Source organism: Gambusia affinis, linkage group LG12 (genome assembly GCF_019740435.1).
Source record: "Gambusia affinis linkage group LG12, SWU_Gaff_1.0, whole genome shotgun sequence".
NCBI lineage: Eukaryota > Metazoa > Chordata > Actinopteri > Cyprinodontiformes > Poeciliidae > Gambusia > Gambusia affinis.
Genome location: NC_057879.1, coordinates 24,985,225 through 25,008,495, shown reverse-complemented (window position 1 = coordinate 25,008,495; position 23,271 = coordinate 24,985,225). Strand labels below are relative to the sequence as shown.

At 37.8% G+C, this 23,271-nt stretch overlaps 1 protein-coding gene across 8 annotated transcripts in view; it reads left to right on the top strand.

Annotated features, from left to right (window-relative positions):
• The window catches only part of pard3ab (par-3 family cell polarity regulator alpha, b), a 261,995-nt gene that overhangs the window by 183,220 nt on the left and 55,504 nt on the right, over positions 1-23,271 (top strand). For all 8 annotated transcript variants that reach the window (XM_044134498.1, XM_044134495.1, XM_044134493.1 and 5 more), the window contains 2 exons: positions 7,510-7,638; positions 15,216-15,485. In XM_044134498.1, coding sequence (XP_043990433.1) covers positions 7,510-7,638; positions 15,216-15,485 — 399 coding nt within the window. The remainder of the gene's footprint in view (positions 1-7,509; positions 7,639-15,215; positions 15,486-23,271) is intronic.

Sequence of the window (23,271 nt, the reverse complement as noted above, 5' to 3'; positions counted from 1 at the left end):
TTAATATTTTTTTAAACTTTTAATTTGAAGCTTAAAAATAATTTTCGCCAAGTCCTTAATTTTATTTTACAATAAATCTAGTCTACTTTTTTTTCTTTTTAATTAATGGGAACAAATTCTGTATTTTGCCAAAGAGAATTAGTTGAAGAACTGATTATAAGTTTTGATTATAAGGTTGGGTGTTATTGGATGACACTGCAGCAGGTTTTTTCTGGAGGATTTGAATGATTTATGGCTCATAGTTAAACAAACACTTAAAAATCCTCTGATAAGATCAGAAAACGGACTGAAGGTGGCTGATAACATGGCCAACGTCTGAAATGTTTAGCAAGACGACTTCAGGACCAATTTGGAAACATTTCAAGAAATTTAGAGGTTGTTTTGTTTTTTATATATATATAGAATATTCTCCACAAGAACAAATAAATTAGTTTTCACCTGGAACTGCAGGAACAAGAAGACTTTATTTTCTTCTTGTTCCTGTAGTTAAGGAGTTCTTGCAGAACCTCTTCTTCTTCTTCTGTGGTGTCTTACGGAAAATGAATTGGACTTATTGTAACAGAACTGAAAGTTAATATGTTTCCTTTCAGACTGAAGTCTTCTTGCACCACAGGAGTGATGTGCATTGTTAAAACATGGCCTCATTTCTGGCCCCATTAAGAGTCAATTAGTGCGTCTGTTTGATCCTTATCCAGGTTTACTGGCAGCGCCGGCTGATGTGAGATATGTTTAATCCATCTGTGGAGAGTCTGGATTCAATTAAATTATCATTATACAGCACAGAGTTGTGCAGCAGAATTACAGATGTAACAACAACACAACTAACCAAGTTATTGGCATCCAGCTGTTCTGTTTCACCTATAGGACAGTTCATGATATTTATTCAGTTTTTCTTCATTGTCTGTCAGTCTGACTTCCACCGTCCAGCAACTTTAGGATCCGTCAAACCTGAAACAAAAGGCTGATTTATCTCTTTGAGACGTCTGAAAGTCTTTTTCTATAAGTTTGTTGTGAATCATTCTATGGAGCTAAATTGGGGACATAAAGTTTGTTTAAAAATTGAAACAAAAAAAAAAAAAGACATTTTAAACTGGAGAAAAATTTTGAAAGTAGGGAAAATATTTGAAACTGAAAAAATATTTGAAACTGAAAAAAGTTTGAGACTGAAAAAAGATTTTAAATTGGAGAGAAAAAAAATTTACCTGAAGAAATTTTCAAAACTGCTTTTGACACTCAATGTTTTTCATGGCACAATCATGTAACTTCTGTTACTATAAAAAGGCTATACATATTACATGTATCACACTTGATTGATGCCTTAAAATTGGGCCTCTGTCTCCTTAAAAGGTCTTGCTCTTTCTGAATATCCACCTTCAGGAAGTCATGATATGACTCCTCTTTTAATCCTTTAACAACATTTTTACCACTGTTGCACGGAGAAGTAGCTTCTATAACGAGTTCAGCTGCTCCACCAGGTGTTTGCTAATTGCTGCTGGCTAGTCTGAAGGAGCTTCGTTGTTGAAGGCGAGGCTAGGTCCACCCACATGTTTTTCTTAATGGTTGCCATTGAGATTAAAGGATTTCTCAAACATGCATGAAAGAATCAAAGCAACACTCCAGGTGTGTGGAGTGTTGCTTTGAAAAAAGTCTATTTTAAATATTACTGCCACTTTAAGGCAAACACTTGGTGTGTTTCAAAGAGAAATTTACAAACAAGCATCATGAGTGACGTGTGGTTTAGCAGACAGAACTAAAATGAGCGTTTAGCAGAAAAAAGGGGGGAAAAGTTTGCATCAGATTCTGCGTCAGTGTCGGCTTGTCGCGGTGAAACGGTGTGCTGATGTGAGCGCCGTCCCAAACCAGAGAGGACATGAAAGCAACAAAGTCTGTGTTTTTCAGAAAGTGTGGCTCTGCAGAGCGGGGTGATCCCGGGAGATCTTTCGGTTTCGGTGCAGGAGCCGGGCGGGCGCGGGGCGGGGAGCCGGCCTTTGATGTGAGGCGGCGGCGTGTTTGAGGACACGTCAGGCGCTGCGTGATCAGCCTGACCCTCTCATGTCTCTGAGGCCTCGCTCTCAGTCCCAATCAAAGCATCATTACCATCAACGCCTGCCAGCAGCGCCGCCTGCCAACTTTCCCTCTGATCGTCTCTTGGACTCAGAAGCTGCACCCGGTCTGTCGGCTTGGCATCTGCTGGGACGCTTGTTGCCCAGAAATCCAAGGGCTGCACTAATTTTACGGCGTGCTCTGTGTTTGTGTGCGTCTTAAACAAGCGAACGAGGCTGAAACTGCACAGTGACAATCTTCACGCACGCGCAGCTTGTTTGTGTTGCCGTTTGCTGTCAGCTGATGGGTTTTCCCGCTCAGATTTGTTCTGGGTGAAGGGACTCTGATGCATCATGCTCTGATCTTCGCCGTCTTAGCTGCAGTTGATGTTTTGTTCATTGTAATCTGTTGCATGTTGCACCAGCTGTGTCTACAAAATAAGACGTGGTGTGCAGCCGAAGGAGAAGATGCCGCACGAGGAACGCGTTTAAAGAGCAGCAGGTTCTGACTGGGAAGGGATTTAGCTTTGGGTTCTGCTGAAGCTATAGAATCTAAAGACTGTCAAAATTTGTATCTGTAAACGGTTACTTGTTTGTTTTGTTGAGCTGCATATTGAGTTGCTGGAATATTGATTTTTAGACCAACATGGAGAAAATCAGGACTATAAATTTAACAGATTTCTTTTTAGCTCTTTAGCCAGTGCTTTGTAACTTTTAGAAAGAATATCTTTTTTATACCTTTGTTAAAATTGTTATTATGCTATGAAACAGATAATCTGTGAACAGATTGATCTCCTGTCTCATTTCTTCAGAGCTATTGTTGCCGCCTCTATAAATGTCCCGACCAAAAACAACCAATCAGAGACAGGAGGCGGGTCTCTGCGCTGTCAATCATCATCATGTCCTCCCATTATACAAGTTTCTTTAAGTTTCTGGTTGTAGGGTCCAGTAATTTCTTAATATAATGAAACATCCTTCTTTTCACAATAATATTTTGAGGTTCTAGAACAGAACCAAACTTCATTAGCTTTCTACGGCATCATTTGCACTGCAGACCCAAATTCTCAACTCTGTTTTGTTTTTTGTTTTTTTTGTCGAGTCGTAGTTCTGATGCTTTTCCCCCTGACAGAGATTACACTTTCAACAACAGACTGAAACAGGTTCTCTAGCATTTTGCTGAAAACACTGAAGATGTAAAGTTATTTGGGGCGGCGCGGCCATCGGGAGCGCTGAGCGTTGTCCTGGCCCGCTCAGCGGTCACTGAGGGGCAGGACAAAGGCTCGGTTCGGGTTGTGTTTAATGAAAAACAATTCATTCGTTCGGGTATCTGCTGGGTTGCACCCCCCCGTTCGATCCTCTGGCCCCGATCCTCACGCATCCCCCGTTCGATCCTCATATACGCATTCCCCGATCCTCTGGCACGCATCCCCCGTTCGATCCTCTAACGCCCCGTTCGATCCTCTGCGCACCCGTCCGCAGGAAAATTTACGAAGGCTTGGGCCGGTCCGCTGCACTAGACCAAATGCGTCATTTAAAAAAATCTCAATGAACATTCGATCAGTCCGGCCCTCGGCTTGTAGCTAAATTTTTTATTTGGCCCTCCGTCCATTTGACTTTGACACCCCTGCTATAGTGTCTCAAAATTATGTTCTCTGCCAACAACACAAAAGTTTAAGCCTAGCATCCAAACTTATTGTCCCATTTATTGTATTGCTGCTTTGAGCAAAACCTTATCAAAGTGTTTTGTTTTTCCTTTTTTTCTTACTAATTACTGCTTTCTTTTCTTCGCGGCTCTATAATGCCACAAATCCTTTCCCACTGCAGATTTATTTTTGCTTTTTCTCCTAATGAAGGGATTATTAGTGACACTCAGGCGTTCGGCTGAATTGAATCAGAACCCCTGACATTTTAAAGTGATCGTTTAAAACCGCAGAACAACCGTCACAGACTCCGTACCGATCACATCGGGCTCAACGCCGCCGCCGGCCTCACCGTGCTTTGAATACAAGATCATTAAATTCCCTCATGTCGTGGTTGATATTCTTTCTCCTCTGCAAAGTTTTCCACTGCTGTCATAAATCTTAGTCTACATGCCATTGCGAGTGTGTGTGTGTGCTTGTGTGTGACGAGGCTGTTTTTAATGGGCTGTTAATGAAAGTTAGTGGTGTGGGGAGAGAACGTGTCAGCCATGTCGAGCTGTGATAGATCACTCCTGCTCTTAGCACTAACTTCAGGCTGTCAGTCTGAGCGTTTCAGGCGGCTGCGGTCACATTAATCAGGCACTGGAACGTCACTCCATCACACCTCCTATCTCCCTGCTTTGCTTAGTTTCTCCCTCTGGTTCTTGCCTGTTTGGGTTTCCACCTGTCGCAGGGAAATTTCACTTCTTTTGCTCTGATTGTTGAGGTCTGATGGATTTTAACATTCAGCGCCACATAAAGACGGTTAGAAAGTCAGCCTTCTACCACCTGAAGAACATTTCATGCATGTGTTTATCATTAGTTGCACTGATTTCTGCAACAGCGTCTTCGCAGGTCTGGAATACTTGAAATAAGACTAAACTAACAAGTAAGACTTCAGCAAGATATAGACCAGGGGGTCTTTTTGTGGGCTCTAGTGTCCGTTATATGACAGAAAGCTGACAGGAAAGGGGAGAGAGGGGGTAAGACATGCGGCAAATGTCAGTCGGGTCCAGGAATCGAACCGTGACGGCCGTGTTGAGGACTCAACGCCCCCAAATGTGGGTTGCGCTATCCCCTACGCCACCACAGCACGGCCCTAGGTGCTCGTTTTAAGCCAGTAATTAATTGATATTGATAAAAAGTACCAGTTCCACCGACAGATTATTTCACTCATAACTTGGGGAAAAAAGTTCCAGTATAAGTCAAATAATCTGCCAGTGGAACTAAAACGTTTCCATCAATATTAAGAAAGTAGTGACTCAAAACAAGTTCCTTAAATTGAATTAATATCAAAATAGGAGTTAATATTTGCTACAGAAACCTTTGCTTCCAATTGCAAAGGCCAGCCTATCTAGTTAATATAAAGTTAACTTTCTGACTTTTTAATTCTTGATCATTTTTTTCCATCTGGATCGATTTGTTTCCTTTTTGTTTTTATACCACTTGTTGATTATTTGATTGTTTCAGATTTAAAACGTACAGAAAAAAATCTTTTTTTCAGCTACACAAACATAGAACCTGAAAAGGAACGTCATAAATATGATATGATTTAGTTATAATATGAGTTTCTATCCACCAACGTCTTGCTGCTTTTTTCTATAGCAGCTCAGATATCTTAGAGATTTTCGGTTTTGCTCATGGGGGTAAAAATGTTAGAATAAAACCAGCTGATCCAGTGGAAATCTGGTCAGCAGTTTGTCAACCAGTTGGTGGATCTGTTTGGGAACCAAAAGTTTCTGCTGATTTTGAGTGGATTCAGCTTTTTTACTGTCACTTTGACACTCAAATCGGTATTCAGCTTTTGTTTTTATTCTTTTTTTTTTTAAGATTTTTGGTCTGTATTTTAGTTTTTGCAATAAGAAAACAACATCATATTAAAAAGTGGTTATTTTCCTTTTTAAGCAGAAAAACCTGTAAAGAAATCATTTTATTTTTTAAATTTTTGTGTTCAGCAGTAAAATGATGCTTTTTAACCATCAGTATAAAGAAAGCTTTCCAGTTCCAGTATATAAAAATCGAAACCCCTCAGGGGCGTTGATTAGTTTGTAAAAATAAAGATGAATAATACAGACATTTTCTAAACCTTTTTTTTCTTTATTAAAAAATGTTTTTCTTCTGTAATTGTATGTCTTCTTTTATCAGTTTTAATACTTTTAACACAGCGTCCCTTTCTGCAGATTTGTTTGCTTGTTTTCTTGGTTTTTCACATATTTTGCCATTGATTTGTTTTGCTTTCGTTTTTCTTTCTTCTGCATTGATTTTCTCACAGACGGGACTTCGACTTTCTCAACATTTCTCCCTATTTTCCTCTTGTCTTTATAACTAATTCAGGTACTCTGTGTTCTTTCTCTTTAATCCTCAAACGCTCTTGTGGTTGGGGGGCTAACATCGCCTGTTGTTCTTTTGATCCTGTGACTTTGGGCTCCGTCTTTAAACACAGGAACCTCACTTAAGGGCATCCTTGTTCTTCTTAGTTTAGCTTTATTCTTGTTTGATTCAGGGAAGAAAAAAATCTCTTCTTTTTCTACCTCTGCCTTCTCCCTCATTAACTCACATGCAGGAGTTTGGTTTCTATCTCCGCTGTTACTTTGGAAGTCATAGATATTCTCAGCGGACGGTTTGCCTGTGAATAATCACGCAGGTTCATTGTGGAAGCGAGTTCAGTGCCAAAGTCATTTCTTCAACAGGCTGCAGCTTTATACCGGGTCAATCAAGCTGAAATATCTCTGCAAAGGCTCCTATTTCATTAGGCATCGCTCCCTCCCCATGAATATAATTACTGCATCCGCTCCACAGCTTTGAACGAGCTGAATTGGGTCTGAACTCCTGAGAAGAACTTTTTAAATGCTTCATTTGAGAGACTGATTCGGTGAAAAGTCGTCGCTCTGCAGAGATTCAGTCAGATTGCTGCAATTTGGTTCAAGAAGGTTTTATGTTTCTGTCTCTGTGGGTCAGAGTTTGGAACTAACTAGTTACATTTACTCAATTACTTTTACTTGAGTAACTTTTTTGAAAATAAATTACTTCTAGCAGTATTTTTACTGTGCTGTACTTTGAGTAATTTTATTATGAAGTATTTCTAGTTTCTGGATTTTCTACCCACTGAATGAAAAACAAACATGTTTTAACCAGAAATTCACCAGACTTTTAATTTTAACAGAAACTTGAAGTTTCTGTTAAAATTTCACCAGTTTTTTTATTGAAAGAAACTGATTTAGAAAAATATATTTTTGCCTAATTTTGCTATTTTTTTGTTATATTAATTATTGTCATTTTGCTCCAAAATTTCCAATTGACTTTATATTTTGGTCCTTCTGATGTCATTGCTAAATATTGCTAAATATTAAATGATTGATAATTTGATCAGTTGTTCAGTACTTGAGTAGAGTTGTTACCAAAAACCATTTTTACTTGAATAATTTCTTGGACAACTACTTTTTACTTTTATTGAATAAAAGTGTGTTGAAGTTGTGATACTCTTACTTGAGTATAATTTTGGGGTATTTTGCCATCTCTCAATATTCTCTCAATAGTCTGGAAAGTCAGGGAATTTGATCAGAGTATTTTCCAGGTTTGGATAAGTATGGAAAGAGCAAATAATTGGAAATGCATCAAATTTCACCATTAAAATACAACATTTCTGTCTGTTTTCCTTATTAAATTCTTTAAAATATCTCCATAACTTCTTAATATCCATTTTCTTTTAGTTCCACCGTTGATTAAATCTACTAAACAAATAAAGTACCCACTTCATTTAGATTGAACACTCACGTTTGGTGCTCCAGGTTTGGGAAATACCGAAAAGATGAGCGGCCAGCGGAGAAGATGGACCGGAAAGGATCGAGCAAGTGGAGGTCCGAAGAGACTCAGGTTTCTGATGAGGAAACGATGAAGATGAGGATGGAGCAAGAGAGGTGACAAAAACTTTTATTATTATTGTTAAATACTTGAAAACCCTTCAAACTTGGTTATTTGGTCTTGTTGAGTTATAAATGTACCTGAACTAAACTGTATGTACTGTATTTTCCGGACTATAGAGTTCACCTCACTGCAAGCAAAATGAACATTTTATTGCTTAAAATGCAGCAACATATTTTTGTAGTGCATGTTTGATCATTTGTAGAAAATAATGCATCTGTAAAAAGGTTTCAGTCGAGTATCAGAAATGTTATGAGAAATTGCTTTTGACAAATTAGAAATATTTCCTCTCAGTCTGAAGTTAAATCAAATCAAACTTTGTTTGTTTTACGTTTATTGGAACGATCAAAATTATTTCTATTTGCTAAATGCTAACAAACTTAGCAAGAACAATTTTGAGGGATTATTTTTCACAAGCAACATGAGGGATAATCATCAAACCTATTGGGTTCAAACTTCCTCCATCACATCTGTTCAGACTTTTAATAAGATGTAAATAATAATAAGCCTCACTATTCAGATCCAGGAGGGTAAATCTGAAAATGAAATGCCAGCCGGGCGACGTGCCAGTTTGTTTTTTTGTTTTGTTTAGTTTTCAGGGGGGAGGGCAGCAGTTTATAAATGCCAAGACCATTACGGCTCTGTCAGCTAATTAATTCCCATGCACTGCTTGAAGGGCAGGAGTCATTAAAGCCCATGTTTATACAACATTTCATGTTGTAAAAAGTCTGGTTTGTATTCTGTCTTTATGCCTGCAGTGCTGACAGTCGCATAATACAACAATGCAGTCTTTAGCTTTAATTCAACGCAAATGCCACAGCAGATGTTTTGGGTTGTTTAAAGTTCACAGTGGGCCTTTCATGTGGTAATCCGCCCTTCGGTTTTGGTTTTATTCTCTTTGGTTTAAGAGTTAGATGATAGACCTGGTGCTGTTTTATTTCATGATAGCTGCAGTTGCATCACATTGATCAGGTTTTCTTTAAAAATAAAGCCTAGTCCTGTCACGTACTTGAGCTGGTTTAATATGTGACCTTTGAACCAAATAGCTGCTTTTAAAAGCCAAACATCCAACATTAACTGGTGATACCAGGTGTAAATGGCTGCTATAAACTGGTTCTGTCTGGTGGATTGTTCTGAATCAGTGCAAAAACACAAAATTTTACACAGTAGTTTTGGTCTAGTTTCTAGTTTCATATTGAAATAAGACGAAACTAAATTACAAATAACTTTCATGCAAGAAAAAGATTATTTTTAGCCAATAAGCACTTAATATTTGCAAACTCAGCAAAAAATGCAAACTCAACACTTTTTTTTTTTAAATTGCAAAAACACAAAATCTTGATTACAATTTTTTCTTTGGTTTGTAGTACCAATGTCTTAGTCAAGTTGAAATGAGAGAAAACTAACTTACAAGGAGTTTGTTTTCAGTCAATACTTTCTTATTTTTGATAAAAAGTACTAATTCCATGGGTGGATTATTTCACTTATAATAAAACATTTTTTCCATGTTATAAGTGAAATAACCTACCAGTGGAACGGGTAGCACTTTCAACAATATAAAGAAATTATTAACTTAAATTAAGCTCTTATATCTTGCTGAAAAGTTGCTTGTAAGTGAGTTTTGTCTTGTTTTAAAACTACAAAGACCATTTCTTTAGATAAATCTTTAAAAATCAGTTTCAACTTTAAGAAAGTTTTATTCTTGGTTTTATTTTGAAGGAGTTCATTTTCCAAATGATACACTCCAATAAAAACATGATAAAAGCTCTACAAAGGATCACTAATTATACAGAACTGTGGAAAAACTATTTTTATACACTAACCTGAATCTAAAAACCTGAATTTAAAAAGTATATCTCCATTTCTGAAGGAGAAATACTTTCCAAACCAACCTGAATATCTGTACAAAAATATGTGATTAATTTCATTTATTAAGTCATTAACCACTTTTTTCTAGAAAACTTAGTTTAAATTTGCTTGGAGGCCGTGTTACTTCCATAAAAAAAATGCTTAGAGATCTGAAAAAAAACCTCAAAAGAAATCCAGAAACGGCCAACATCAACATTTCTGTTGGCCGACGTAGCAGTTAGCTTATTAGCCACCTGTGAAGTAAAATACAGTAATATTCCTGGTGGTTGTTTTAGGAGCCTTCCTGTGTGCAGGGGGTTACAGTTTGAACTCATTTTCTTGCTGAACTTCCTCCGACCTCCACAGCTGCTCAGATTTCCAAACATTTCAGTTGCGAAATGTTTAAAAATCTCCTTGCAGATACTAGGTCAATTACTCGCACTTTAGTACAGTCATGATGTTGATTTTTAACCCACTCTGTGAAAAAACAAACCCAAACGTGTGTTATTAGCACAGGAGAAGCTTTAGCGGCCATCTTATCCCTCCAGACCTTTTCCTTTCTTTCACTTCCTGCCTTTCTCTCCGGTCTGACACTTTTGTCAGTGTTGAGGCTAAATGGCCCGTTTTGTAACTCTGTGAATACAATGGGACATAATGGGCCATTGTTCTGTCCTGATGTGGTAGAAAGGTCACTCATCGAATACATTTCTTCAGCCATAGTGTCCCATTTTTACCCTCTTTCATTCACCGTCTCCTACCTCTCTTGTAGCTCTGCCACCAACTCTTATTTTCTCGTTTTATTGTTATTTGTGCTTCCAATCGTCACTCACCGAGTTTGGCTTTTAAAAATGAAACGTTTGAAGCTCGGTTTTCCTTCCTGTCTCATTTCACTCATCGCTTAATGGTATTTGTGGAAATCTTTTTAGCTGTACTGCCGTAAAAGCTTTCAAGATCAACAAGGGGGTAAAGGTTTTGAGTCTCCACAATAAAAAAAAAAGAGAAGTTTTGTTTCATTTGCAGTATTGCAGGAGGGAAAAAATGAGCAGCAGATGAAACAAATATTCAGATTATCGTAGTTGAAATAGGTGGGCAAATTATCTGCCTGTGAAATTGTTTAACCAAACCCCAAATCAACTTGTGTTTTTGCTGATAAATTGTCTGAGTAGGCCATTTAAGGTTTTATCTTTATATTTGTGTGAAAATTGACATTTTTCAATGTAAATTACTTTAGTTCTGCAGTATCTTGCCGAAAACTGTCCGCTTAAAGCCGGTTTTAGGTTTTCCAAATATAGAATCTGCCTGATGTGTCACCTTGAATTATTCTGATCGAAGGAAACACATTTTTCTTTGGAGGTCAGGGCGTACAAACTCTTCCTGTGGATAACTGGCAGAGTAAGTAGATGTAGTAACAAACACGCAGGCTACATTAGCTAGCAGCTAAACGCTACATTAGCCAGGCTAATTTTGCTAATCGACAGAAAGTACTACAGTAAATATCACTGATATTTATCTCAAAAATGACATTCGAGTAATAGTTTTAATGCACTTATATTGTTTATAAGTTGGACTGGAACGAGGCGAAAGCTAGGTCTGTTTGTGGCTTGTTTGTTGTTGCCATAGCAACTCCACGGCAACCGCCTTCCTGTCAGTTACAAAGTTTCTTTCGTAACTGACATATATTTGGATGCTTTTTGGGCAATTTCATTTGCAGAAACAATTATCTGATCAGCTTTAGACCTTCTTCGTGGAGGGAAAATGTACATTTCTGGATTTTATTAGCTTTTCCTGATCCAAACCGAGTTATGAAAAGAGGCCTTTGACAGGTTCTGTCACTCTGGTTGCTTGACGAGAAGCCGGTCGTGTCGACAGATCGTGGAAAAAGCCCGGCTCTGGTGAGATTCCTGTGTCTGGCCTTATCTTATCTGGCCTTGTGTATTTTGCCGGTAACCGCTCAGTGCTGCTGCTGCCCCTGAAGGGAAACACGGATCTCCCTTTGGGTTTAAACACAGATCCCTCTGGGCTGTCGGATAATCGCTGACTCAACGCATAGCGAGAACAAATCTGACATGCCGTTCAGAACATGCCCTGGGGCGTTCAGGACGATTTCAGCTTAAAAGCAAATTCCTGCGCTCTGTCTTTATGTTTCAGTGCAAGTTTTGATATGTGTCATTTAAATTTGATTAGTTCTGCAGCATTTTGCTGAAAACCGTCTCAATTTTAGGTTTTCTTGCTAGAGAATTCATCTGATTTTTTTTGGTTGTGATGATAAATGATAAAAGTTTTCTTGTAAAGTTATTAATTTTGTTTCAGTTTGTAAATTGTCTTGTAAGTCATGGTTTCCCTTCATTGCATCCATGCAACAAAAAGACCTGACTTACAACTAAAAATACATTTTGTACTAAAATCACTGCCTTTAGATTTAAACTGATTCATGTGAGCAACAAAGCTTTTCTAAACTCTGACTGTTCCTAATAATTTTATTTTAGGTGTTTAGATGCAGCTGGTCAGCGTGGGGCGCAGCGCTGCTCAACCCCTGTTGCTCTCAGCCCAGTCACAGACCTCGATCTGCAGTCTACTTATCATAAAAGTGTTGAAAAACCACATTTCTGCAGCTCACCCTGGGAAACTTTCCACCTGTCTCTTCAGATTGTCTTTTGAACAATCCATTATTATTTTCAAACACAAGATAACTTTACCTGCCGTTCTTTGTGCTCGCGTCGCGGCATGCAGTACCTGGCATGTAAACACGGCCCTCAGTTTGGGAAACACTGCTCTATGGGGCTCAGAAACTGCCTTAAATGTCATCTTAAAATTATTTTCCTACATTTTAAACGTCTCATTTCTTCTGTGAGTCGTTTCCTGTAGATCCTGCTGGGTTTCCCATGCGGAGGATGTCCCATTCGGTTTCCCAGCGTCGTTAGAAAGCGACCTATAAAGAAAGCAGAGCGGTTTGATAATTGCTAGCTGTAAAGCTCTGATAATTGTCAAGGCTCTAATTGCAGGCCTCTGCGATCGTTAGTCCCCCTCTGCCACTGAAAAACGTTGGAAATTATTCACAAACTTAATGTCTGGAGTAGAAATGCTGATTTATTTATTTTTTTTATTATTTTTTATATTAGCGAGACACAAAGGTGTCAGAGGTGTTTGTGTTGCTCAGTGCATTAGCTGCCTGGACTATTAAGTCCTGTGGAGACCCGTAGTTTATTATTCACAGGGGGCAAAGTAAACAACAGACTCCATGTCTTCTCTCTGCTTTAATGAAAACGGAAAAGAAAAGCAGTTTTAAGTGTCAGACGACGCAGCAGCTGCTTTAATGTGACGACTGAGACGCTGCAGCATCAAACTGGGTTTTTATTACCAGTTTCAAATGTAATACAGAAAATGTCAAATGTTTCATTGTCTTTGCTTGTTGTTTTTTCTCATAAGTTTTTATGAGACTTTTGACCCTTAATAATATCGATTTGAAGTTTAGAAACCTTTGATAGAAAATAGAGTAATTACTTGGTAAACTGATTTTTAACAGCTGTGTTTTATCTTGTAAGAAATATGGTTAAATAATCCTATTTACATTAATTTCTAATCATCTTTAGACCTTTTGTGTTTTTGTTTTTCACAACTATTTGTTCTATATTTACATTTTAATATTTTTAAAATCATTGTTTGTTATTGTTCTGATTATTTATTTGTCATTTTTGTGTTTTTATTTTAAACTTTTGACTCTTGACCTTGAATAATATCAATTGAAAGTTTAGAAACGTTTAATAAAAACAGTGTTTTTAAAAAATTGTTATAAAAGAACTGTGATTAAATATGCTGTTTAAATTATTTTCTAATTATTCTTAAACCTTTTGCTCTTTGTTTGTTAACTTTTTGCATTTTAATACTTTTTAAATGTTTCATCTTCTTGGTTTATTTATTCATTTTATTATGATTTTTTGCACTTCCTCTTCGGTGTTTTCATTTTAAATCTTGGCTGAGACTTTTGACTTTGAATTATATTAATTTGAAGTTTAGAAACTTTTGATGGATACAAACTGCGTCTAAGACAATATTTTATAATTTATGTAACAGCTGTGTTATATCTTGTAAGAATTATGGTTAAATAATGCTATTTACATTAATTTCCAATCCTTCTTAAGTCTTTTGGTTGATGTTTTGTCTGTAACTATTTGCATTTTAATGCAGTTTCTTTTTATTTGAAGCTTTATGGCTAATTTAATTATATTTTTTATTTCATTCACTTAATAAATATGAATAAGTCATGTAGCAACTAATAATAAATAATAAATATGGATGAAAAGGAGCAAAAAGACGTTTAAACCTATATCTACTCCCTATTGATGTGAAATTCAATTAGGAATTATTAGGCATATTTCAAATATACACAAAGAAAATTTGATTCATTTTCAAATGTCTTTTAAATGCAGAAAGAAATTTAGATTTTTATTCTATGCCTTTAAACTTAATGCATTTTTTTTTGTCATTTTCCAGTAAACCTCCCTTGCCTATATCAGTAATATTTGTTGAATTTGAACCAGAATCCGTGTCTGCAGAGAAAAACCTGCCTGCAGTCTCTCAGGTTGGAGACCTGGTTGGATCCTTGCTGCTAGCTAGCGTAGCAGCAGACAGATCTCTGGATTCTCCATTCTGTCTCAGGAAGTCGTTCCACAGAAACTGCGGTCGACCGCGGCCAGAATCTGAGCTGAATGTCACCACTTGCCATTATTTCTGCGGTAGCATTAGTTGGCTTCCAACTTCCAGCACACGGGGAGTAACGAGGTTGTTTCTGGCAGTAGGAAAGAAGTCAGTTCGTCTAAAAATAAGTACCTGCACCATCAGTGAGGTGACAGTGTGGATATTATCTCATGTATTGTGTCAGTTGGTTTCATTAACTCAGTTTAATCAAAGAAGACGAACTCTGCTCTCACTTCATATCGTCACATTTCATATTAAAATGAGCGTTTAGGATTTCATCCTTGGTGCATTTCTAATTAAATCTTTTAAAGATTAAATCTTGCTTTTTATATGATAGCCTGATGTATTTTTGATTTATTGTTCAGTTATAAAAACACTTTTCTCAGCAAAAGGACAAAAATTTGGCAAAATTTTAGGAATTCATGAATGTCATCAGCATAAATCTAATAAACGTGAACATACAAAATAACGAGTAAATAAACCATAAATGTATTCGCCGTTTTTAAGTAAAATTGTTGTAGGGCCTTCGTTGTATGATTTATAAATAGCAATAATAAAGAAAAAATAACTGCAGTCATTCTTTTAAATAATTCAGTCAGAAATTCCTTTAACTTGTTTTAGATTTTTTAAAAGTCAGTTAATATTTTTAGATATTTAAAGAACTTTTTATGCATTTTTCAGGATTGATAAAAGTGGAATAAAACTAATTCCAGTTAGACATTTATGTACATGCTCTTATTTTGAAGTGAGTAGTTTAATTTCCTTTTGTTTCTCAAGAAACTTTATTGAGGAAATGGCAACTACAGAAAACGAACAAACAAGTTACACAGAAGGACACGGCACTTACATGAACAAACAACTATTAGCGCATTAGCATTAGCTTCTACTAAATACCATGTTGATGTAGCACTTTCGTGTTAGCAGAACTTATGTTTATTATTAGTGCTGTGGGGTTAGCACAGCTATGTTTTTAAAGGCAGGAGAGTTGTTTCAGTAATAAATATTAAAAAAAGCTTGTTTCGACTGTCAGGATTCAAGCCAAGACGAGGGAGCTGAGGGAACGCCAAGCTCGGGAACGGGACTACGCGGAGATCTTGGACGTCAGCCGCCCGTTGGATAGATCCTCTGAGGAGGATCACACCTACTCCGGCGTGAACCCTCTGAACATGGACAGCAGTCACAGCCGGGCCCACAGCCCCCGTGACGAATATTCCCACGTTCATCACCAGCACCAGCACTCTGACTCTCTCTACTCGCCGGTCAGCCGGGCCCGAAACGACCGGCCTCCATCCACAGACAGGTAAGCTTCCTGCAGCCCAAGACACCAAAAGTTTATGTTTTTTGGTTTCTGGAAAATTAGCTGTTTCAAAAACGTCCCGAATGCAACGTCAAAAATTAGGAACCCCACCAAAGCCCAGCTGGTTACCTAGCAATCCCAGCAGAACTCCGCCCGTTACCTAGCAACCCAAATTGAGCTTCAGCACGTTTGGTCAGCTGGTTTTACTACTGTATGCGCTTTACAATGGCTGCTGGAAAAGACAAGTGTTTTCTTGTCGTCTTACCATCCAGAAAACTCTTGCTGCATTCTGATTGGTTTCGCAGGAGCCTCTAATGATGCTTTTCAAAAATAAACCTATCCTAACCTCTTAAATAAAGCATAAAAGGTCACCTGTTAATATTTTAGGACTTTTTACACAAAATCTGTGACATTTTTCTTCAGATTTTCTCATCTTTACATATATATTCCCAGTCATTCTCCATTTTATCATTGGTTCTGCCTCAGCCGTCATACTCCCAGGATTTATCTAACCTGGTCTTTCGGGGACTCGTTTTGGGTCACATTCATGCAAAAGCAGCAAACCGCAGGTTGGCTCTCACACCTGGAGAAGAAAATAATCACAGCAACAGAAGGCAGGCAGTAAATGTCAGCTGTGAGTCGCCACGCGCCGCTCTCTGGGGGACGGGGGGTTTGCTCAGAGGAGAAGCGGCGGGTGAATGGAGACCTTTGAAAATCCGTCTCTCTTTCTGTCTCCCTTGACCTTTCTACCTCTTTACTTCCCATCATCTGTTCTCTTGTTGATGTCACCTTAATGTGACCTTTTCACTCTGCAGCATTTTCCAGGCTTTGTGGTGAAAACGTGACCTGAGGTTTTGACAGCTGATTGACAGCTGTCCATTATTCCAGAAAATTCATATTTTGCATTCATATTTAGCCTCACTATGAGAAATATGCATATCAAACCTCTAAAGTTCTTTGTGTCTACACTGCATGTCTGCACTGGACTGCCAGTGAAGGCTTTATATCAGCGGATACTGATAACTATTGATGAGATACAGATCGCTACAAGAGATCTTTCCTGTCCATATACATTTACAACATTTAATTTCCTTTTGGGATCAATAAATATTTTTAATTTGAATTAAGTTTAAATATCTGAAATATTGACAAGCTGGTGATGTTTCTTCTTATTCGCAGTTTTCTGTGAAGTTGTACTTATTTTCTCCCAATAGGTACAACTTCACGTTGTTTTTTTATTTTTAAACAGCAAAACTATAAACTGCTGCTGCGCGAGTTACTCAGCAGGTTGTTGCTAGGTAACCAAAAAGTGAGAGAGTTAGTGGATTCCACCAACCTAGCTTAGCCAGCCATGAGAGGTTGAGCGGCTAATGTCTTTATATTTTTCATTTACTTTAATGTCTGGATCAGAGTTCAGTGAAATAATTAAATGTTGTTGAAAATCTGACATGCCATCTGTTGATATTGATCACATGTCTATTGCGATATTTATTATTGTTTTATTGCCCAGCCTTAGCTGTAGGTCGTGTGTTGTGATTTATTGTGCTGTTGTTGTCAGATTTCAATACTGCGCTCAGTATACGTTACAAGTAGAATTTAATCTTATTCAGTGACAGAATTTGATCGTTTTTCAACATCCCAGTTTGGTCTGATTAAATCAAACTTCAGTTCGTTCGTTTCGTTTCTGTAGGTGTGAATGTGTAATCAAACTCTGATCAATCTCTTATCCGCCTACAAACCTCGATCTCAGTTTAGACCAGAGACCACTTCAAAAGCAGGAAGTGGACTACAGCACAAGGCATTCTGGGTAAATACAACCAAACAAACGTGCTAGTCCAGAAATGGTAGAAATGTCTTGCAAAAGCGAAATCCTACAACCACTAAAATCTGACGCTGCTCAGTTTTCGTTTACATTTTGTGAAGAACAAAGCTGCGCTCAGTATCCTTTTCATGTCGTTTCCTTTTGTGGGTCTTGGTGCAGCGCCCCCACAGGTGAGGAGGGGAATTTTTTTCTAAGGGTTTGGTTTGTGTGACTCAGTGTTGTGTGAAATCGAACCACCGCAGCTGAAAATGTAAGAAATGTTGAAACTTTGATCTATCAGGTGTGACTCCACCATCACATTAGTCTTTTTCAGCCATTTCTCTCATTTACTACCAAAAAAACCTTTCCCCCTTAGTGTTACTAAAAACTTCTTGCTGCTTCAGGCGTCAGAGTATCATATCTACTTCTGATTTATGAATTGTATATTTTATTTACCTGTAATTATGATATTATCTGTGAAATGTGTGTAAAAATGGATATTAAATGTTTGATAAAATGGATTGTAGCAGCAAAATTACATGTTTTAAACATGTTTATCTTTTTTATTTTGCAAAAAATATATATTTTCCCACATTTTCTATCTTTATTCACATCCTAACTGTTAACATTTCGGTAAAGTTCAGTGAGATTACTGCAGTTTAAAGTTGTAGCCTTAAAATGTAAAAATAATGTCTGCATAAATTCTTTAGGTAATTAGATTTCTTAGTGTTGCCCTTCAGGCTTTTGCCCCTTTAAACCCTTCAGAGACATTACTACTTTATATGATTTGGTTATAACGGGGAGAAATTACATTTTCAGATATTATGTTTCTTTTCTGTTGAGTTTAGGCTCGGCTCTCGCTTTAGTTTGCCTCTGGTGTTCTCTTTAGAGCGTGAAGCATGTTCACATCTTCCCAGTTTGAATAATTCATTTGTCCATAAGTCCTCATGTGACTCTGGACAAAGTATTCAGTGTGTTTCCTTCAAGCAGGGGAGGCGGTTTAGATGCCACAGATTGAACCTTTTTAGACTTATTTGGTTTTGTTCCCAGATGCTACTAAAACACAAAACAAATAGACTTTCTGGGAAAGTCAGAAAGCGTGTTTCCTGTTTCTCGTCTGAGCAGGAAGTGAATTAGACCCCTGCTGTGGTAGGCAGAGGCGGCCAGCGTGTCTCAAAAACTGTTTTTGTTTGTTTTGGGATTTAAATGGCAGTGTGAACTGATATCAAACTAAAACAACTCTATAGAAACAGATTGAAGAGGAAATGTTATTTTACACCAATGGGTTCCCAGATGAAAATGTCAGGCGAGCTACAATTAGCTGGAATATAAACAATTTCATGTTTCTTTTGGGGTCAGCGTCCGTCGCTGATGCCCTGAATCAAGCATGAGGTGGCTTTCAAACTGTTACAGTGGTTTATTATTAAACTGTGTGCTCCTGCAGTGTTGTGACTATCACAAGATTATGACTCAGACTCAAACTAATAGGGGTCACAGATATTATAAAGCGATGTTGTCTCGCTATAACACTGAAGAGAATGTATTTAGCTGAAGGGCGAGTATTTCAGCAGGATTACACGCCACCTTTTAAACCTCTTCAACTGCAAACAAAAAATCCAGTCATAATAAAAAATGGCAGAAGAACAACTGGGATAATTGTGTAAGTGCCTGGTGTTATAATGTCATTAATCCCTAAGAAATTCAGGTAATTATAGTTTAAAACTTTTGATTTTACTCAAAAATTCATCATACAGAACAGAAACAAAACTGAAGTTATCATCTTTGGACATAAAGATTCAGATATTACAACTAAAGACCAGCCATCAGGATGGAGTCTGGATGTAGGGATGGACTCAGACCTGAACATCCAGAGCCACATAAAGACGGCTACAAAGTCGGCCTTCTATCGCCTGAAGAACATTTCCAGGATTAGAGGACTAATGTCTCAGCCAGATCTAGAGAAACTGATCCATGAGTTTATCTTTAGTCACATTGATTATTGCAACAGCGTCTTCACAGGTCTGACTAAAAAAATCCATCAGATCCAGAATGCTGCTGCTGGCGTTCTGACTAAAACCAGGAAGACAGAGCACATCACCCAGTTTTCCCCTGGCTCCCTGTAGCTTAGAGAATGGACTTTAAAATACTGTTGTTAGTTTAAATCACTGAACGGCTCAGCATCCCAATACATTAAAGAACCTCAGGTTCTGGTTCTGGTTCTGCTCTGCATCCAAAACCAGAACCAAACAAGGAGAGGCAGCATTCAGCTTCTAAGCACCACAAATCTGGAACAAACTTCCAGAGAACTGTAAAACAGCTGAAACACTGAATGTCTTTAAATCTACACTAAAATCTCAGTTGCTTTTGAAACCTGATGAAGAATTTAACGAATTTAACTTGACTAAATGTTTCGATTGTTTATTCTATGTTGCATAACTTTGTTTCATGATGAAAAGCACTTTGAAATGCCTTGTTCCTGAAATGTGCTAAAAAAATTTTGATTGTTGTATTTCCAATATTACATAAAATAAGCTCAAGTGGTGAATAAAAAAATCTGCAGAATGTGAAATTTTTTTATTCGCTTAATCATCAAAATAATCAATTAAATAATCTTTAACTGCGACTGTAGTGTAAGTATAAATTTTAATTTAAAGTTTGATTCTTTGGCCTTGGCAGGATGCAAAAACTTGACATCTTCAGCTCACGTTAATGAAGCATAAATACCCGTTGCATTTATTAAATGTATTTGTTGATAATCTAAGGCTCATTTTAAAATGCTCAAATGTTTGGCACCAATCTGCATTTACTTATTTGAATTAGTTTATTGGTTTGTGACACATGGGGAGGGATTTTTTATTAAAGTGGGATCATTGCCAACATTTGAAATGAATAAAGGTAAAAAAGTCCCATGTAATAAGCAGTCATCTTAATCTTCCTGCAGCATGTTATCCCAACTTGTGCTGGTCAAGAGGAAATTTGTGTTTAACCTTTACTCCGACCCTAATGAGAAACCCAGAACCACTCATATTCTCCCGGTTCCTGCCGGAGCGGTGACACGTACAGCCGCCTGTTCTGTGCAGCTGCAAAAATACACACTGCAATTCATTTTTAATCGCCTGTTCCTCCTTCAAACGCCACACCGTCACAAATTTCAATTTAACAGCAGCGGCCTGAAAAACAAAAACAGCCAGAGGAGGCTGGGAAGGAGACCAGGATGAGCCGCTGGGAGTCGTTTTCCATTTTCTTTGCTTTTATGGGCCGTGTCCGTAAAGTCCGGTGGGCTCAAAAAAAGACGTGATGCTACGAAGTAATATTTAGGAGAGCATGTTTATTTCCCTGGATGTCTTTAATTTATGCAAAGCAGGTTGAAATGGTTTGGAAAGTTCTTGATTCCTCTATAAAGGCCATTTGGCTCGATTGTCAAACTCGGTTTTGTGATAAAGTCCAATCTAATCTTTTACTAAAAACCTAAATCTGTAAAGCATTATTTACAGTTCAAACCAGATATTTAAAGATCATAAAAGAACGCATACACATTTTGTTCTCAATGTCTGAAGTTAAATCAGAACAAACTTTTCTTTTTTTAAGTCAGTTAGAATCAGAAAAATGATTTATGTTTGCTAAACGCCAGACAACTTGGCAAGAACACTTTTTAAATATAATATAATATAAATATACACTGATGTATATAATGTGTCTAAGAGAGACATTTCAAAGCCTAAAATTTTGTTACAATTTCAGTTGACCTTGTCTCTACTGTAGAATATAAATGCTATCATTACATATTATTATTAACAGTAATAAATTGGCCTGTCATGGTAACAAATTTTGTTGGACAATAAATTTAAATAAATGATAATGTTATTGTTTTCAGACCATTTTCAAGTAATGGCATAAAAACCTCGTACCTACCTGGTAAAACATTTCATATAATCGTGAATTGAAACTGCCTTCTTTATTTCCACACTAGAGATAAAAACTTACCATGAAAGTGCTTGAATTTTACTGTGAGAAAAACCCTGAAGGTAGCATCATGTTACCTTGTGATTTTAAGTGTAGGTGGAAAGGTATAATATGATACAAACACTTTGTTTGTTGTTCTGTTTCAGTTTTGGCTCCCATTCAGGTTATATAATCGTACCTTTGAGACTCAGTAAATCAATAAATCCAAGAGAAATATTGCAGATTTCCATCATTTCCCCCAAGAAGCGCACAGGATATCCAAAAAGTGTTTTCCCAGCTCATTACTCCTGCATTTTGTCCTTGTCTGGTGCAGTTAATTAGTTACTTCAGTAAAATCTCTGCAGCCAGGATGTTGGGCTTGACATTTGCTGCATCACCCTCCATCCCTGCATGAATAGCCGAGCGAATTAGGCGCTATTGTTTTATTCCCCTCCTCTCGTCTAAGCGGCAGCGGTGAATGCTGGAAAATCCCCCGGGGAATCGGTGTGATTTGATTCCTGCCGTTTTTTTGTGTTTTTTTTTTTCCTGAGGAGGCAGCGCTTCTTATTGAATCGGCTCCATTACATTTCATCTCCGCCGGGGGAATAGGAGGCCTCGGAGTGGGCCGTGTTGTATCACAAACACACCAGAAAACAGCGGCGCAGCAAACAAACAGACAGCGTCGCCTTGCTCCTGTTCGTACGCAGATAAGACAGGAAGGCTTGTGCATGTGTGAGCTTAATTCATCTTTACTTCATGTATTTTAGATGCGTTTGTGGCAGCAACATCCTTCCCTGTTTAGATGCATGTGTATCTGTCTGTTTTTGTCGCGGTGCCATATATATTGGCTGTAAACCCGGAGGAGCAACGGTGACGAATCAAAAGGTGAGTGGGTGTCGTACACAGAGAACGGTGACAGGTATGCAGTAGCCTGCAGTGATTGCGCAGCTTCTAGCTTCAATAAGACGCCGCGGTGTTGACGGCGAAATCAAACGAGGCCTAAATTAACCAGCGAGGTGCATACAAATGCCAGCTTCCCACACCAGGAATTACTGCAGGTTCCTTTATGTAGAAATTTAGTTCAGAGAAGAAGTGTTTCAGTGTGTTTTCACACATCTCAGCAACAATGCAGTTCAAAGTGTTTTACATTACAAAAATACAAAAACATCAAAAACAAATAGTCAATAATTGTGAAAATCAGTGGCAGACGGTAAATTTTGTTAAGTTCCAATGTTAAAATCCATTAATACACCAAAGAAATGGCTGAAAATTGAATAGTTTGATGTTAGAGTCTTCAGGTACTGATAGTCTGGTAGACTTTGATTGGGGGACCAAAATTGCAACATTTGTTAAATGTTCAGCTGCTGTGGTTCTTTTTCAACCTGAACTGTCAAACAAACTAAACTCTTTGAAAAACATGTTCCCCTCCTTGCCTGTGGTGGCACTATACCAAGAACAACTACATTAAACGACTCAAAGACCTGAGTGCAACTTCCTTCTTCACAAAATGAAAACAAAAATGGAGTAGCATCAGAACTTAGCGTTTGTATGATTTCTCTTTTATCGTTAAAAACTATGAGCCATTTCTCTCACTAGTTTGAGTTTCATGTTTGTTTTGGTTATATTTACCCAGATTGCCCATGTTGTATTCCACTTCCTGCTTTTTGGAGCGGTTTGGTATGAACATATGCATTCGAACCGCACCAGAGTTCACTTCAACCAAACTGAGACCAGGGTTTGTAGGCGAGCTAGAGTATGCTTTCTTTGTCCCCATCAGGGTTTGATTAATCATTCATACCTCCCCAAATGAACTGGACTTTCCAGGTTAACAGACCGTCCATCCATCCATCCATCCATCCATCCATCCATCCATCCGTCTTATTCCACTTATCCAGAGTCGGGTCGTGCTAATAAACCCTTAGATATAAAAGACAGAACTTTGTCCCAATCCCTTAAAGGCCTCAAAAACAAATGGTCACCAAACATTTCACATGTTTTTATTATTATTGTGTGTTTATATTTGAGCTCACACTCTAGCTGAAGATG